Source organism: Colletotrichum fructicola (assembly GCF_000319635.2).
Source record: "Colletotrichum fructicola Nara gc5 chromosome Unknown KSG_Nara_v1_contig01, whole genome shotgun sequence".
In the NCBI taxonomy this organism is placed as follows: domain Eukaryota; kingdom Fungi; phylum Ascomycota; class Sordariomycetes; order Glomerellales; family Glomerellaceae; genus Colletotrichum; species Colletotrichum fructicola.
The window spans coordinates 8,897,287-8,913,415 of NW_027094051.1; the positions used below are offsets into that span (position 1 = coordinate 8,897,287).

The following is a 16,129-nucleotide window of genomic DNA, read 5'->3' on the forward strand; positions in this document are numbered from 1 at the left end:
TGGTTACCGGCGTTTGGAGTGGTTTTCGAGGCGGCACCGGAGTTAGGAAGAGCGTAATCTCAAGTCCTTGAACAATCAAATGTTGATAGTTTTCCTAGCCCATATCTGTACATACCAGCAGTCATCGCTCTTGTCTTTAGCAAAGATATATCTCACCATCCTCATCAAAATCTGAATATCGGTCCCCGAACTCCTTTTGACATGCAGCTTCGTCGCTGTCCTCCGTCTCGTAAGACAGCCAGGCCTTTGGCATAAGCCCACGACTTGGTGAAAGCCATCTCACTGTTGACAGAAAGCAATCTCCGACAAATTGGAAAATCTTGGGATGCTCCGCCTCAGCCCCGTCTTCGACAGGTTGGGAGTGGACGACATGGACTCCACCCATAGGGCGCGCGAGGTATGTCGCTGCCCAGACATTTTGAAATGCCAAGGGCGCATACGCTACATCTTCAAAGTATTCTTTCGTAATGGGGCGCTCAAATTGTTCTTCATCACGGAAGTGCTTTCTTCTGAGAGGAAGGGAAAAGACTCGGTCGCCAAGCCCGAGGTGGTCAGGTCCAATACCGACGATATCGAATGGCAAAGCATCCGCAGGCGGATTGTCTACGTCGCAGGTGAGAACACATCGGTGCTCCATTGTGATAGAAACCATTTGAAGGGCGCAATTCCAGCCTGGAACGGTGATATCTGGATCGTTAAAAATGATCTCCTTGAGAAGTTTGACGATGATTGGTGCAAGTAGTTCATCCTTCTTCTTTTCGGCATCATCCCAAAATTGGCTCGGATGAACGAGCATGTCAAGCATCCTTCGGGGACTTTGCTCATGAGAGGAATTTGCCATTGTCGGTATCGTCTGGGCCAATTCTGCCAGCTCTGCTGCAGCGCTCTTGAGGTTGCTGGAAAGCCGCTTGTCGCTGTACATATATGCACCGGCCACGAGGACGTAACAGAAACGACCGGCGAGGCGTTCTTTGACATCACCATCATGGACTTTCGTATTCATGCCGGAGAGTCCTACCTCCCAGATGGACTGAAAAGTCCGTCTTATCCACTGAACCACGTCCGCTGGTGATAACTGATAAGAAGGGAAAGTTTCGCTTTTCCATGTGACCACAAAGGGACATACTCGGTCTTCTTCTGCAGATTCAAATGAATCTTCCACCGCAGTGCCGGCACTTTGACTCCGAAAAATGCGACCTAATCGGGTTCGAATTCGATAGGCAAATGCCCCTGACGAGGCAGGAAATCTTGCAAGGGCGCAGTGAACCAAAGGTGGTCCAATCGCGTTAGCGAGGTTGACCCAGGGTCCACAGCGGACGTCGTTGCCTTCGAGCCAGAACGCGTGGCGGTGGTACTTGACAGTCCAGTTCGGCACCCATCGAGGCAGCAAATCCAGATCTGGATGGGATGTGCATCCTCCAGTGGAAGCTGACAGCCTAGCAGAAGCTTGGCCAAGCATCCAACCTAGTTTGCCATTAATGGCTAAGGAGTAGGCGAAGAGGATGTAGATGTCAGCTGTTGTCGCCTCATAGTTAACATACGTCTCGTGGGAGCGCCAAGTCCGAAGATCTTTTGTTGGGTCCCCCGACTGTTCGGTAGCCAAAGCCTGATGAACCCACTCCACGGTTACGTTTCTCACGGCCATGTCCTTTGCTAGAGTTGCCAAGGTGAAAATCCGGTCTCGAGGGTTCTGGCACTCGTATTCGTCGAATGCGAGCATGAGACTGGTGAATTCCATCTCGTAATATGAATATGTGGCGACATGCTTGTAGAAGAATAGGTTGAATACGGCGTCGAGTCCCTCCGCTCGTTTCAAAAGCTTTGGACCAAGGATTATTGCATACTTGAAGTGCATAAGTTGCAGTGCGTTCCGACCGACATCATAGAGGTGTTTCGAGACTGCTCCACAGTAGACGACTGTATTCCGGTTGAGTACCGCCTCTTGTATTACCCAGCGGCGACTAAACCATGGGAGATGCAAAGCGTTTTGAATGCAAGGAGGGTTATCTCCAACGGGTATGTCTTCATCCGAGGGGAGAGAACGCAATGCTTCTTCTGCTTTCTTGTCGTGGCCCAGCCAAACGAGTACACCCTTGGCCTCGGTGTATATAGCGGTCATCATGGCGATATGATGGCTCTTTTCTTCGACACTACATTGATCGATACAAACGCCATCAGCCCACAACCTCCTTGGGACTGTAATTGCAGAATTCGAATGATCGTGATCATTCATAGCACCCAGAGGGTACTCAGTGTGTCGAAACCGGCGGAGAACTTCGCTCAGATTCTGAGTGATGGAGAAACTGTATTCCATCTTGTCATTCTCGGCGGTATCTTCGTCGATGACGATAATTTGGCAGCAGAATTCGGGTGATCCCCAGACGTAAGAAACGGCCTCATAAGTCCCCTTCGCTTCTTCGAGCTCAACCTCGAGTAGTCGGCACCTCAATATATCGGTATTGTGGGTAGCTGGAAAGACTTCAATGATGCGAGTACACGTCTTGGTTGACAGAGGCGTGTGCCTGTACGCTTTCGAAAGCGCTCCACCTGGCTTTGTCGCCATTCCTAATCTGCGGGGTAGTGAGAGAGATGGTAGGATTGAACGGAAGGGTGCATTGAAGGGGGTGCACTGCTTGGCGTGAAGATGGGCCGATGCGCTCGGAAATGATGGTTTTGCTGAGCGGACTCCAGGCTGCGGTCTAGGCCGGCTGGCAAAGCTGACCATCAATGCAAATGCAATTGTTCTCATTTCGGTTGATTGGAGCATTCGCAATTATTTGTCCTCCGATTGGTGACTGCCTGCGATTCAGCGCCTAATTAGCTTCTTCTCGTGATTGCTGTCTCAGGTCAGCTCCTGCGAGACCCTCGTCTCAATGCCAGCCACAGTCTAGTAGTACTTTCTCGCCCAACCAAAACCTCTTAATTCCTGAGTCACCGGTTGTCCGGCTCTGTCTATTATCCCTTGCGATATGCACCCGCCGTGTCTCATCGTCACACGAGATGAGGACAAGAAACACCTGTACTCTAAGGCCCAGATTGGAATCAAAGAAAATCCATCTACTCCGTCACAACATTTCTCAAATGATGTATTATCTAGGATTTTGGAAGAGCTTGTAGACCGCAATCATATCCTCCTCATTAAGACCAGCCTCTGTAGCCTCCTTGTACACCTCTCGGCACAGCTCGGCGTATGGTGTTCTAACATTCGCATCCTTCGCTGCTTTCACAATCATCTGAGTGCTGTTATAGCAGTCCTTCACTGCCGCCTGCGGAGCCCAGTCGTTGTTCACAAGCTTGGGGATCTTGACCTTGGTGTATGCTGAAGCCATTGGTCCGGCGTCGATGACTTGACCAAATGCTTCCAAGTTTAGCCCCTGTGCCTTCGCCAGACTAAAGGACTCGGCAAGTGCGGCAGTCATATTGTTGAGATACAGGTTGACGGCGTATTTGGTCTTCAAGCCGAAGCCGATCGGGCCGCAGTAGATCGCTGCGGCGGTGAGGGGTTCCACATACGGCCGCATCTGCTCCGCGATTTTCGGATCCCCGGCCAAAAGCCCCACAAGTCGGCCCTGCTCCGCCGGGATCTTGCTCCCGCTCACCGGCATCTCAATGAAGTTGCCGCCTGCCCTTTGAACTTGTTCCGCCACATGTTTGCTGATGTCGACTGGTATGGAGGCCGTGTTGATGAGTGTTTTCCCGCGAAGTGCTCCTCGGAAGTCATCGTTGAATATTGACGTTAAGGCTGCGTCGTCGAAGAGCACGGTGAAGATGACGTCGGATTGTTCAACCACTTTCGCTGGTGTCTCGCCAATCTTGGCACCGGCTTGTGTGAGCGGCGGATACTTGGAAGCCGTCCGATTCCAGACTGTGACGGCGAATTTGCGGGTGAGGTTCAGGGCCATAGGGGTGCCCATGACCCCGAGGCCAAGGAAACCGACTCGCATGCTGTAAGTTCGCGAGAAGAGATACCGAAACAGTGTTGTGTATCTTGAAATCTTTGAGATGGCCGCTGCTCAAATAATTGAGTTGTGATGGAAGCCGAGAGTATCCGCGTGAGCAGGGTGTTGGTTGAGATACAGGGTTCATCAAGGTTTGTATGATATCCGGAACACATACACCATATTGGTCTCTTCCGTGATGATTCGCCGCAAGTCTGCAGGGCGCAGCGGCGTGTATATGTTGTTAGTTTCACGCCCTAGGGCGAGCCATCATGGTGGATCGTTACATGACGGTGAACGCGCACGAACGCAGGACCCATAATAATCATGTCGATTTCTCCCTACGCCTTACGGCTGACGCGATTGGGTCTAACAAGAAGGGCGCACACAACAGGCCGCGCAGACAAAGAAATTGATGCGAATTGACTGGATCATAGTATCAATGCCTTCCTAATATTGACGGATGTTGGCTGACTAATCTTCTCCGATATCGCAACTTTCGCAACGCAATTCAGCGATCGCCGAGTGGAAAGCCAAACGGCAGCAGAGACAACTTCCACTCCTTCATGGACTCATAACTCATCCTTCCCATTAAACTCATGAAATATTCGCGTTGAAAATGTGAATTAATGAAGTCATGCAGGAGGCGGATTGTCATCTTCTTGCAGAATACCCATTTCGCGCTTGAACTCGCGGAGCCAGTCTGGGTTATCGGCAGGAGTCTGATTCCAAGGATCATCGCTGGGTCCATTAGCATATGTCCATTCATCTCGAATTGTATGATTTCACTTACTCTTCAAACGAGATCCAACGCGCCTGATGTTGAAGTTCGGCGTCTGAGGGAATATGTCTGTTCGGGTTTCGCGGCGACGTCGTGATCTTGACGAACCGGACTAGACTCAGGGCAAGACGCCGATAGCAGTTCTCTTCGTTAACGAAGAACGTGGTGCGCGTGTTGAGTCCCGGCATTTCGGCATCAGCACCTGATGCAGTATTGCCAGTAGCGCTGCTACCGACGACGTCAGCTTCAGGGCTTGAGCTTCCTGTGTCCATGGCGCTTGACTGGCCAGTGGGTTCTGTAAGGGCAGCGCTCAGGAAATGCTGGTTTCCGATGTCCAAGGTAGGGGAATCGGCAGATTCTGAAGGAGGAAGCTGCATCCGTTGACGGAAAGGTGCCAGCCAGTGCGTTGACTCGTTGATCAGGCCGTATAAGAATGTGGAAAACGTCTCGGATGGCTTGGGCGACGATGGCATTGTCCAGCAACTTGATGCAGAATCAACTTGCTGGACAATGCTGCACGCCTCGCGCTGAAGATCCGAGTCCGAGACTTCGGGCTCGATGAGCTTCGATATGTCCACGTAGCTTTGGAGTTGTTCTTCTAGGGCACATTGGTCAAAGATGTCGGCTTTTCCATTGATGCAGAGATATGTGATGCGAGACCTCCTGGCTGTCTTCAACGGTCGAACTCGGGCTTGCTTGACGATAACATCCGACGACATGAGCAAATCTCGCAGCCAAGAGCTTGCTGGGGTTACTGGCTTCTTCGCGAGAGATGTAGGCTCCGAGCCGAAAATAATGCAGCAACTTTCGTATAGAAGCTCGGCATTCGTAGGCATTCGGCCATTCGTGTTTTGGTAGTCTGTGGCGAAGTGGTTGATTTCCGTCTTGATCAACTCAAAAGCGCTGGGTGGCGTCTCTGGAACGCCTTGTTTGGTCGTGAAGGGCCATGGTGAGTACCGCTCCATATGGATCATATCTGGAAAGTGAAGGTCAGCCATGGCATACAAAACTTGAGAGGGGAAGACTGACAAGGCGCCATTGAGTTCTCAACCATCTTGAGAATATGGTCATCAAAGCCCCAGTCTCCATGCCACTCCTCCATCGTCTTTCCATCCTTGAAGTGTTCGGCGATGTGATCGATTCTGTCAATCCATGACCCCATCACCAAAGCACAGAAACCGCAGCGAGATCTGATCATCTCATTCTCATGCTTCCAATCCCCCATGGGCCATCTCAGGAACTTGGCATCATGCACCAACTTGAGATGCTGCTGTAGATGGTCCTTCCGGTAGAACGTTCGGTCTTCAGGCAGTCGCTCTTTGCAGACTGAATAGTTGTGCTTCTCTAGGTGTTCTTTGTCCGGGTTGGCATCACCACAGAAGACACAAACGAGCTGACCACTTGCATCAGCGACGGTTGGCCCTGTTGGCGAACATTCCCACCGCTCCAGAGACAAGTGCAGTGACTTCTCGTGACGTTGCCAATTGTGCTTTGTCTTGAAGGTCTCGGTACAGAACGTGCATTGATACATGTTCATGGTCTGCCAGAGATTGCTGGGGCCTTTTCGTTCTGGTCGTGCCGCAGCACCTCGTCGCCTCCTTCGCTTGATCGCAGCTTTTGCCAGGGGATCTGATCGCAATGATGCGCGAGAATTGTGGGAGTATGCTGAATTGACTGAGCTCCTGCTCGAATGTGATGTTCCCGCACTGCTTGCCGACGAAGCGTTATACAGAGACCTCGTAGGAGCGCTGTCGGTCAAAGATCGATCTGCTGGAGTGTCGGATCCAGGTGGTAGGTCGTACACAGCATGTGCGATAGCAGATGCCAATGCGGGCTCGTGCTCAGGCGGCGACACTTGCCAACGCTGAAGAGGGTTCATCTCGTCGAATCCTTGAGGAACACTGCTTCCACCAATGTTGATGGGCTTTGAGGTGGCTGAAGTGATGGCAGGGGATGGGGGCCGTTTGGGAGGAACCTTGAATCGGTTGCGTCTCCGAGTGTTGGCGAGCCAATTGGTGATCTGTTGTCTGCTAAGACCGGTCTGCCGCTCTAGCATCTCCATATCGGCGGTTGAAGGGTATGGATGGTGATTGTTGTTCGAGAGCCATGCTTTCAGAATCCGGAGAGACTTTGCAGAGAACCGAGTCCCGATTTTGGGCGGCGTGGTCATCTCTGAAGCTGGGTTCTCGTCTACACCAAGTGTTGTTGTTCCGGTGTCGAGCAAGTGCCTCGCAGACTGCCCATCACCAATTGCCTCCGAAAACATGAACATTTCTGCGTCGTCGAAAGTTGTACTTGTGCTTGGCATCCCCGTTTGGGTGTTGGCGAGGCTGGACCCTCCGGTCACGGCGGGGTCAAAGAGAGATCCATCTTGCTGGTGGGATGAAAGTCCTGCATTGCGCAGCAACTCAACTGCATCCAGATTTTGTAAGTCTTGTAGAAAAGAGTCGTCTCGAATAGGTTCCGGGTAATTGACTTGAGACGAATTGGTCAACTGCGCTTTGAGCAAGTCAAACTCCAGCGCGGCGGTGAAGTCGCCGACATCGCGTGCGTTGTTGTCATTGGCTCGACCGCGCTTGTCCATGGCTGACCGAGTTGTGTAAGTGCTTGGAGAGATGCATTTGACAGGTGCTGCACAATGTCATCTGTTAGTATGAGATAGGATAATAGTTCGTCCGATGCGATGGCCTCATAGAAGAGTCATCTTGCTCGGTCTTCACCCCACATGAGCCGGCGTCATATCCGGTGTGCGGGGCATAATTGCACCGAGTCATAGGCTCACACCCGGACCTACGATGAGCCAGTCGCCATTTTAACCTCCTTCGTTAAAAGAAGTATGTATTACCGGTCAAGAAGACGTTGAGGTACTAATAGTACTGTGAGCAGTAGCTTCAACAAAGTTCTGACCCAGATTACAGATTCTGGAGTTGTGTCTCATCGAAGATCACCATGGGCAGTCCCTGCTCGGCCTAAGCGCCGCAAATAGCCTTCGGCCAGCGACACCCAGACACGGTCTGCCAGCCATCACAATGAATTTTGGTCCATCTTGACTATCCGGCGTCCCGGGGCCGAGTCCGGCCAAAGTTTCCATTCCGAAAGACCCATCTCTGGTGAAATTCGGCGACCGAGCGGCTTCCCTTGTCCCCGGCCGATCTCGGAGCCGGAGCGAGACTGAACCCATCAGGCCTGCCACAACACTAAGAACGCGACTCGCTAAATACCTGGCCAGTCTCTCGGAAGATGTCCGACGAACTGCACTGGGACCGGGATGAACCCCCACACGCGGGGAAGAACGCCCAGCCGGGACAATGAGCTTCTTGTTCCAGCGAGTTTCTGGCGAGACTGCAGGGGCTTTAATGGCGATCTTAAATCCAGTCACCGACGTCGGAATGGTAAGCATGGGGAGAATGGGGCATATCCGATGTTTGACCTGCTTAACCTAGGCAAACTACTGCCGGATAACGCTGCCGAAGATCTTTCTGCCCGATCTTTGTGCCCGGTGAGAAGTGCCGGCGCTGGTGTTTGAAAAACTTGAACGTGCATCTTGACAACTCGCCAACTCGTCGCGAAGCAGCTAAATCATACCATCTTTCCACAAATCCTGAGTGGATGACGAAAAGAACCCCAATTGCTTGTCCCGCGAAGACAAGCCCGGAACATGTCGCAAAACCAACATGAAGACGACTCAAAGTCGGAGTCGGTGGATGTGGAGCCTGACCGCCACGACTTGCGACTGACGACATCGAACGCGGAGAAGAGCGCGACGATTCTGCCTGCACCGAATGAGGACGATGCTCAATTGAGCCGCCAAGACACGGAAGCGATTTATGCCAAGTTTTCGCCGAACCGGAAGAGACTTGTCACGGCTGTGGTGGCTTGCGGTGGAATCTCGTCAACGGTGTCCACTCTGCTGCTCTTGGCAGCGATTCCCGAAATTGCGGCCGAGTTCAACACTAGCGGAAGCATCATCAACGTTAGCAATGCCATCTACACGGTATTTATGGGTATCAGCACCCTGTTTTGGGGACCTGTGAGCCAGGTGTATGGACGAAAATGGGTAGGTACCTGGGCACTAAAGTGTTATCGAGGACCATTGGCTGACTTGACAAGCCATGCATTCTGTCTGCGGCTGGATTCTTTGGGTTCTCCGTGGGAACGGCGTTGGCTCCTAACCTTGCCGCCTTCTTCGTTTTCCGTTTGTTGTCAGCCTTCACGGGGACAGCTTACCTCGTGCTGGGCTCAAGTTGTATCAGTGACATTCACAAGCCCACAGAGAGAGGGACAGCCCTGGCATGGTTCCTGAACGGCACACTGATTGGCCAATCCTTCGGTCCCTTCATCGGCGGTGTCATCGTCACATATCATAGCTGGCGAGTCTTGTTTTGGTTTCAATCGGGGTTAGGAGGACTCACAACCGTGCTTGCCGTACTTGCTCTTCCAGAGACGAGTCATAAGATGAGATCAAAGGAGTTGGAAGGGCTCGACTTCAAGACCAAGGTTGGAAAGGTTTGGGATTGGACCAACCCTTTCCGAGTCCTTGCATTGTTCCGTATTCCGAAACTTCTGGTGGCAGTAAGTCTTCATTCCGTAATTGTTCGTTGGCTGGGCGTCAGTATCTGATGACAATCTCGTAGGGAATCGCCGCCTCGTCTCTGGTCTGGAATATGCAATCACTCTTGACACCCATCCGATACGTCATCAACCCGCGCTTCCACCTGACAACCCCTCTGCAGTCCGGTCTCTTCTTTCTTGCACCAGGAATCGGCTTCTTCACCGGCACATACTTCGGCGGCCGCTATGCAGACCATACTGTGAAGCTCTGGATCAAGCGTCGAGGCCACCGCCTTCCCGAAGATCGCCTGCGCAGCTCCTTCGTAGCCATGGGCATCGTGATCCCGTGTGCAATTCTGATATACGGATGGGCAATCGAGAAGGAGAAGGGCGGCATCCCGTTGCCAGTAATTTGCATGTTCGTGCAAGGTTTCGCTCAGACCATTTGCTTCCCCAGCATCAACACGTATTGTCTTGATGTGTTCAAGGGACGGAGTGCAGAGGTGATAGGTGATTACCCTTTCCCACAGTCGAACTTCAAGGTGACTAACTAGGAAAAAAGCTGGGAACTACTTCTTCCGCTATGCAATCGCGGCCGTTGGCACGGCTGTGTGTCTTCCAGCTATCAACAGCATCGGCGTGGGCTGGTTCAACACCATCACAGCCCTGTTCGTGTTTGGGTCCACAGCAGCGGTGTTTTGCGTCGTTATGATTGAGTCGCGGAAAGACGAGAAGAGTTCTGGCGAAGGAGTATGAATGAAACGAAGCAATAATTCAAGTTCGTGAACTGTTGAGGAAATTCGTGTGATCGACCCTGTGCCGAGTCCAGTCCACCTGCAGTCGCGCAGTACGAGCACGCGGTCTACGTGTCTACGTGATAGGATGTCAGATTTTGGTGACGAAGGCGGTGTAATTGGGCCAGTCATCTTTGTGTTTCTAGCGCCATCTGGATCAATTCCTGCAGAAGTCCCCTGAAACCTAGATTGACATGCAGCATGCCTAGCTGCCGATTTAGTGGCGGTCTGCGCCCTTGAAAGACGCGGACGACATGCCCCGCACTAATAGCCTTTCAAGGTCGCAATGGTTGAGAAAAGGACATTCATAAGACATGCCAACCCTGCATAGGAAATCAGTTCAACTGACAAACCAAACCCAAACATTACAAGAATGAGCCTTGACCACCAGTTAGCAGCGATGAAGTCCGAAAACCAAGTCAACGGCACTGCCCAGAATGGGGTCGCCATACGAAACCACCGTCCAGGTGACATGGGGTTCATCACCTACCGTCATGGAACAATTTACTCCAACGAGTTCGATTATGGGTCATCTTTCGAAGCCTTCGTCGGCAGAATCACGTCCGATTTCATCACAACCTTCGACCCTACATCAGAGCGTTGCTGGATTGCGGAAAGGGATGGACAGTTCCTGGGCTGCATCATTCTCATGAAAGATCGCGACACGCCGGGGCGAGCGAAGTTGAGGTGTTTTCTCGTCGAGAAGAGGGCTCGAGGGCTGGGTCTAGGAACACAATTGATGAAGCTCTGCATAGACTTTGCAAGAGAGGTCGGGTATGAGCGGGTGGGGTTGAGGACGGACAGCAACATGGTGGGAGCAAGGAGGATGTATGCCAAGACGGGCTTTAAGATACTGGGAACAGAGGAGCATCGGACCTGGGGTGAGCATATCCTGAGTACCGGTGAGAATTGGGAAATGGAGTTGTAGCAACGGCATCAATGACATGGATGGGTTGGACCCTTGGGTGGGCATTGGGATATTTTATTCCCAACAAGATTTGGCTTTGGAGGTCATTGTTCAAATTCTTTCATCCAATTGACAACAATGAAGTGCAAGAATGACATTTCATTCATCACAAGGACACATGACATGTTTTACGAGGAAATTTGAGGTATCTCAGGACATGTAGAAATATCAAAGAAGCCTGCACTCCAGCAGATGGGTACCATCAAGAAACTCCCAGAGGCAGGAAGGCATCAAATTGGAATAACATGATCTTCTCATAGCACGAGTTTGCCGCATTGTTGAAAAGGTCTGGTCATGTCTTGGAAAGGTTGGTTACTTTGGCTGAGATCCTGGGGCCTGAAGGCTAAAGCTGCTTGAACCCCTGACGTCATCGAATAAAGGTCTGAGTGATGCATTTCTGAAGTGTCCTTGACTTTTGTTTAACTGTCAGAGATGACGTAATTGTCATTACGGTCACGTTCTTTCCCAGGCTTTCACCCAAGTTCCAGGCGGTTGGGCGCCTAAGGCGCCTAAGGATCTCGGTGAACGGTCTGGATCACCAAGTCACGTGTGAGCTGCCTGAGAACAGGTCGTTGCTTCCTCTTTTTTGCGCTGTTGAGAGTTAAGCGAGACGCTAGCGTCGTTTGAGGGCGGCTTGTTGTTCTTCGTTCGTGGTTTCCCAAGTCAACCATCTCTTCTCCTCCACACCACCTCAGATCAAAACTTCACCCCAACAACAACCCTTCACCTGAACCAAATCCACCAAAGAACTGTCTTAGATCAACGACAAGCATCCGTCTGATTTCTTTATTCCACACAAGTCACCACGCGCGCCTTCTCGACTGATCTCTCGTGAATCAGGCGAGATGGCGCTCCGGACCAAATCATTCGTTTCCCTCCCTACCTCTTTCCTCCTCCTTGCTGCCATAACCCTCTTCAACCTCCCTTTCGCTCTTTCAGCAGGCCTTCAACTTTGGGATGCTTCTCCACGCGCCGCATTTGTCGCCCTTGTCTCAGAGAACCAACTTGAGCAGATGGTCGCCTCTGTTGGACAACTAGAGCAACGCTTCAACGGCAAGTATCGCTACGACTGGGTCTTTTTCAGCCACGAAGAGCTCAGCGAGAAGTTCAAAGAGGCTACATCCAACGCGACCGGCGGCACTGTCACCTACAATGTCATCCCCAAGCAGCACTGGTCTATCCCTGCCTGGGTCGACTCTGGTCGCTTCGAAGCTGGCTTGGCGCACGCTTAGGCAGTGGGCGCCAATAAAGCTGACGTCTGGACCACCCACCACAAGCGACGCTGGTCGGCTGGTCTCTTCGCTCGCGAGAAGCGTCTTGATGCCTATGACTGGTTCTGGATGGTTGAACCTGGAGTAAGTCAAGTCCCTTTCCCCTTCCTGTTGTTGGTTGGGCTGACAGGACTACTCTCCAGACCCAGTTCATGTGCGACATCAACGTCGACGTCTTTCGCTTGATGAGAGATCGCGACATCGCCTACGGAGTCAATGAAGTCATGTTCGAAGACACCTCGGAGCCCAGGTCCCTATTCCAGAGCACCAAGTCCTTCATGGATGAACACCCCGAGATGGTACAGCCCCAGGCCGACATCAGCTGGATCCTTGGCCACGACGGCACGCTCGGCACTCCTACCATCAACGCCCGCTTTGACGAATTTGACGATAGCTTCTTCGAATACCGAGGCTGCAACACCAGCCAGATGATCAAGGGCGGCGTTCACCCCGGTGTTCCCCAAGAGGCTGACCCTCAGCAGTGCGAACCGAACACGGTTGCCGATGCCTACACCACCCGTCTTGCTGCGGACTACAACCAGTGCACCGTCGACGCCCCCATCGAGATTGGCAACCTCAAGTATTTCCGGGGCCCAGAGCACAAGTCGTACTTCGAGCATCTTGACAACGCCGGTGACTTCTACTACAACACCGTCAGCAACGTGCCTGTCCACTCGTTGAGTGCCACCATGTTCCTCCCAAGAGACAAGTTCTGGCTGCTCGGCGATATGGTCTGCGAGATGCACGGCCTACACAGCTGCCCGCCCATGCCGCGCCAGACCCTTAGAACCGACGCGCTTCAGGACCAACCTGTCATGGCTGACGTTCTCGGCAGCACCATGATGAGCCTTCCTGAGGGCTTCAGCGGTGTCCGGGAAGAGCTCCACGGCCGATGGGAGAACTTCGTCGAGGACTTCGATCGCCAAGACAAGATGCCGCACTCCCTGACGGGCTGCACCTGCACTGAGGAGCGTACCTTCAAGAACGAGCAGTGGTACATGGAGATCTGGGTTCAGTCCCCTTCCGGCCGCGACATGTGCCGCATTGGCGAGCTCACCTTCGGGCTCCGCGACTATTGCGCCGCGATGCCCCAGGAGCATGAGCTTTCCATGGAGATTCCTGTCACCCGCTGGATCGAACGCATGATCCGCTAATCAAGACCGCCGGCTAGACTTCAACCTTTGACAACCGGGCGACTGAATCGCTTGAAAGAAGAATAACGGATGGACGCAAGGGAGGTTTCCAAACTTGGGATTTGTTTGTTTCGCTGTACTATTTGACCTACAGAGCTCCTCTTAGCACGATAGCCATCCCCAGAGAATTACTGATGATTCATACTTACTGTCCTGCGCGTCTCGCATGTGTCGTTGCCCTCGGATGTCCATCCTTGCCCAAGAAGGAAAACACAGGTCCGGGTACCGGCGCCGTCTCCGGACGTTGCCGGCCCCGCATCCAACCTCACACCCTTATCTGCTAGTGCTTACAAGTCCAGGCTGCAAGATACCGCTCCTCTCCCGATGGGGGAAACAATTGTCTCAGTCCCCCTGTGTCTAGCTCCCCGCAGAAGCGAAAGATCTTTTGGGCGCCAATCAGCAGCGCCAAATGTCCTCGGGGAGGATCTGCCATGGTAAGACACGCTGATGGGCGTTTTTGGATGACAAAGAGTTGGCTTCGGAGCTGACGGCAGGATTTCAAGCCATAAAGCTGGCTGTCAGATTTATTTCAACGATGTCTGCATGGTATCCTATTTTCCATCGTTTCTGGAATCTTTGCTAACAAACAATCGACAACAGCGCGACAATTCTCGAACATCATGGGCTCCCTCACCACCTTGGAAGACTTCCTCGAGAAGCACCCCTCGATCAAGACCTACTCACCTTCCGATGAGACTTTCCACTCCCTCCGCCAGACCTATGTTTCTACCCCCGCCATCCCGCGGCTGATAGCCCGCCCTCAATCCGCTGAAGATGTCGCGGCTCTGGTGTCCCACTGCAGCAAGACCTCGACGCCCTTCGTCATCCGCTCGGGTGGGCATGACATGTCAGCCCGCTCAACCGTCGACGGCATCCTGCAGATTGACATGCGTGACATCAAGTATGTCAACGTCTCTTCCGACAAGAAGTCCGCTCGACTTGGAGGTGGCGTCTTGAATGGTGATCTGCAGGCTGCGCTGGAGAAGGAAGATTTGATGACGCCGACCGGCACGGTGGGGAGTGTTGGGTACGTCGGATGGGCTACGCTGGGAGGGTACTCTTTCTTCACCGCGAGCTTGGGTATGGGAGTTGATCAAATTCTCGGAGCGAAAGTTGTGCTCGCGAATGGAGAGCTGATCGATGCCGACGAGGAGCTGTTGGTTGGCATCCGAGGTGCCGGGCCTGCTTTGGGTGTTATTGTTGAGATTGAGATCAAGGTCTACCCAAAGACCGAGGTAACACTTTTTCAAAATGGCGGTTGAGGTGGTACTAACACACCTGCAGATCCAAGGCGGTCTCATCATGTTCGACTCAACCGACTTCGAAGGCACCATCAAGACGTTCTGGACGAACTGGGCCAAGCTTCTCAAGGAAAATACCCTGCCAGACCTACTTTGCATTCAGCCCGCCGTTGTCGAGGTTCCAGGAATTGGAAAGACATTCGCCTGCGCTTTCACCTGGAACGGTCCTGCGTCGGATGAGTCAGACACCTGGCTCGAAGAGATCTGCAAGCTCGCTCCCGTGGCAATGAAGATGGTCGCACCGACGAGCCCCTCCGCGATGACTGCGCAGGTAACAGCGTTGACGTCCCCGACGACGATTCCCGGCAGCTCCTACGGCGTGAGCACCAAGACGCTTGCCCTCTCGGAGGATATGGCGGACTTGTATGCCGAGTTTGCGACGAAGCTTCCTGGAGACGGTGCGTTGCTGAGTATGCACCAGCTGCGTGGCAAGGCATCTCGCGATGACCATCTGCCTGGCGTGTTCAGATGGCGCGAGGAGCACAACTTGCTGGAGATCGTCGGGCTTACTATCACGAAGGAGAAGAGCCAAGAAGCCAAGGAGTGGGCGGATGGGTACAGGGATGCACTGGTCAAGTTGGATGGGGTGATTGAGGGCGGGTACTACTCGCTGCTGCCGAAGGGGCAGTTCGCGATGGAGGTGGTTTATGGGGATCACTGGGAGACTGTCAAGAGGTTGAAGGAGAAGGTTGACCCAGGGAATGTCTTCAAGTTTGCATTCGGGAAATGATAGGCTTGAATGGCGCAGTTGGGTGGCTATTTCAGTATTCCACTGAGTCCATTTTGATGATATCTTCTCTCTTCCATGCGATTTCCACCTGTCAAACTCAGTTTGGCTACCTTTGTTGCCCTTCCTCACCGTCCTTCCTCACCGTCCTCGCTATCCTTGCCTTCTCTGGCCCTCACTGGTTTCGCAATTCAGATGTTGTAGTTGATGACGACGGGCTTGGTTTTGATTGAATGGACAGTTTCATCCCAGTCCCAGTTTGGGATCCCGGCTACGTCGTGCTCCTTGCAAAGCAGACGGTACTCCATGCGCTGGATCTTGTTGGAATCATTGAGGTCCATTGTAACAAGGATGACTTTTTTCTGTGTTGGGCCGACCGCGCTGTCCACGTCGATTCGTGCAGAGAACAGCTTTCTGGAGGCGAATCGTTCGAACCGGCAGGTGATCCTTCCTCGGTCAACAATGATCCAGGTAGGAATAGTGACAATAGTCCATCCACTTCTATTTCGGTCTGCTAAAGCTTTCTCGTGACTGGCGATGACCTCTTGCTTGCCCTTCCATATCTTTCCGGGCCCTGGATGCCCAGGATTAAGATGACATCGTCGG

At 52.6% G+C, this 16,129-nt stretch overlaps 7 protein-coding genes across 7 annotated transcripts; 4 read left to right on the forward strand and 3 right to left on the reverse strand.

Annotated features, from left to right (window-relative positions):
• Positions 1–136: 136 nt before the first annotated feature.
• On the reverse strand, positions 137–2,122 carry CGGC5_v002545 (uncharacterized protein; the record flags this gene model as incomplete). Its single annotated transcript, XM_032025125.1, has 1 exon — positions 137–2,122. One exon carries the CDS (start codon positions 2,120–2,122, stop codon positions 137–139), a length of 1,986 nt encoding a protein of 661 aa, XP_031878317.1.
• Positions 2,123–3,089: 967 nt separating this feature from the next.
• On the reverse strand, positions 3,090–3,944 carry GLYR1-1 (Glyoxylate/succinic semialdehyde reductase 1; the record flags this gene model as incomplete). The annotated part of the gene is made up of 1 exon (XM_032025124.1): positions 3,090–3,944. The coding sequence occupies one exon, from the start codon at positions 3,942–3,944 to the stop codon at positions 3,090–3,092; it is 855 nt and encodes a 284-aa protein (XP_031878309.1).
• Positions 3,945–4,573: 629 nt separating this feature from the next.
• hbx4-4 (Homeobox protein 4) lies at positions 4,574–7,303 on the reverse strand (the record flags this gene model as incomplete). Its single annotated transcript, XM_032025123.1, has 3 exons — positions 4,574–4,679; positions 4,732–5,695; positions 5,749–7,303. 3 exons carry the CDS (start codon positions 7,301–7,303, stop codon positions 4,574–4,576), a joined length of 2,625 nt encoding a protein of 874 aa, XP_031878318.1.
• Positions 7,304–8,377: 1,074 nt separating this feature from the next.
• On the forward strand, positions 8,378–10,026 carry DTR1-2 (Dityrosine transporter 1; the record flags this gene model as incomplete). The annotated part of the gene is made up of 4 exons (XM_032025122.1): positions 8,378–8,776; positions 8,830–9,291; positions 9,354–9,780; positions 9,833–10,026. The coding sequence occupies 4 exons, from the start codon at positions 8,378–8,380 to the stop codon at positions 10,024–10,026; spliced, it is 1,482 nt and encodes a 493-aa protein (XP_031878319.1).
• A 438-nt stretch (positions 10,027–10,464) lies between these two features.
• Positions 10,465–10,992, forward strand: ybfA (putative HTH-type DNA-binding domain-containing acetyltransferase YbfA; the record flags this gene model as incomplete). Its single annotated transcript, XM_032025121.1, has 1 exon — positions 10,465–10,992. One exon carries the CDS (start codon positions 10,465–10,467, stop codon positions 10,990–10,992), a length of 528 nt encoding a protein of 175 aa, XP_031878320.1.
• Positions 10,993–11,876: 884 nt separating this feature from the next.
• Positions 11,877–13,456, forward strand: MNT1-1 (Glycolipid 2-alpha-mannosyltransferase 1; the record flags this gene model as incomplete). Its single annotated transcript, XM_032025119.1, has 3 exons — positions 11,877–12,231; positions 12,283–12,386; positions 12,446–13,456. 3 exons carry the CDS (start codon positions 11,877–11,879, stop codon positions 13,454–13,456), a joined length of 1,470 nt encoding a protein of 489 aa, XP_031878269.1.
• Positions 13,457–14,115: 659 nt separating this feature from the next.
• aurO-1 (FAD-linked oxidoreductase aurO) lies at positions 14,116–15,526 on the forward strand (the record flags this gene model as incomplete). Its single annotated transcript, XM_032025118.2, has 2 exons — positions 14,116–14,730; positions 14,780–15,526. The coding sequence occupies 2 exons, from the start codon at positions 14,116–14,118 to the stop codon at positions 15,524–15,526; spliced, it is 1,362 nt and encodes a 453-aa protein (XP_031878268.2).
• Positions 15,527–16,129: the final 603 nt, after the last annotated feature.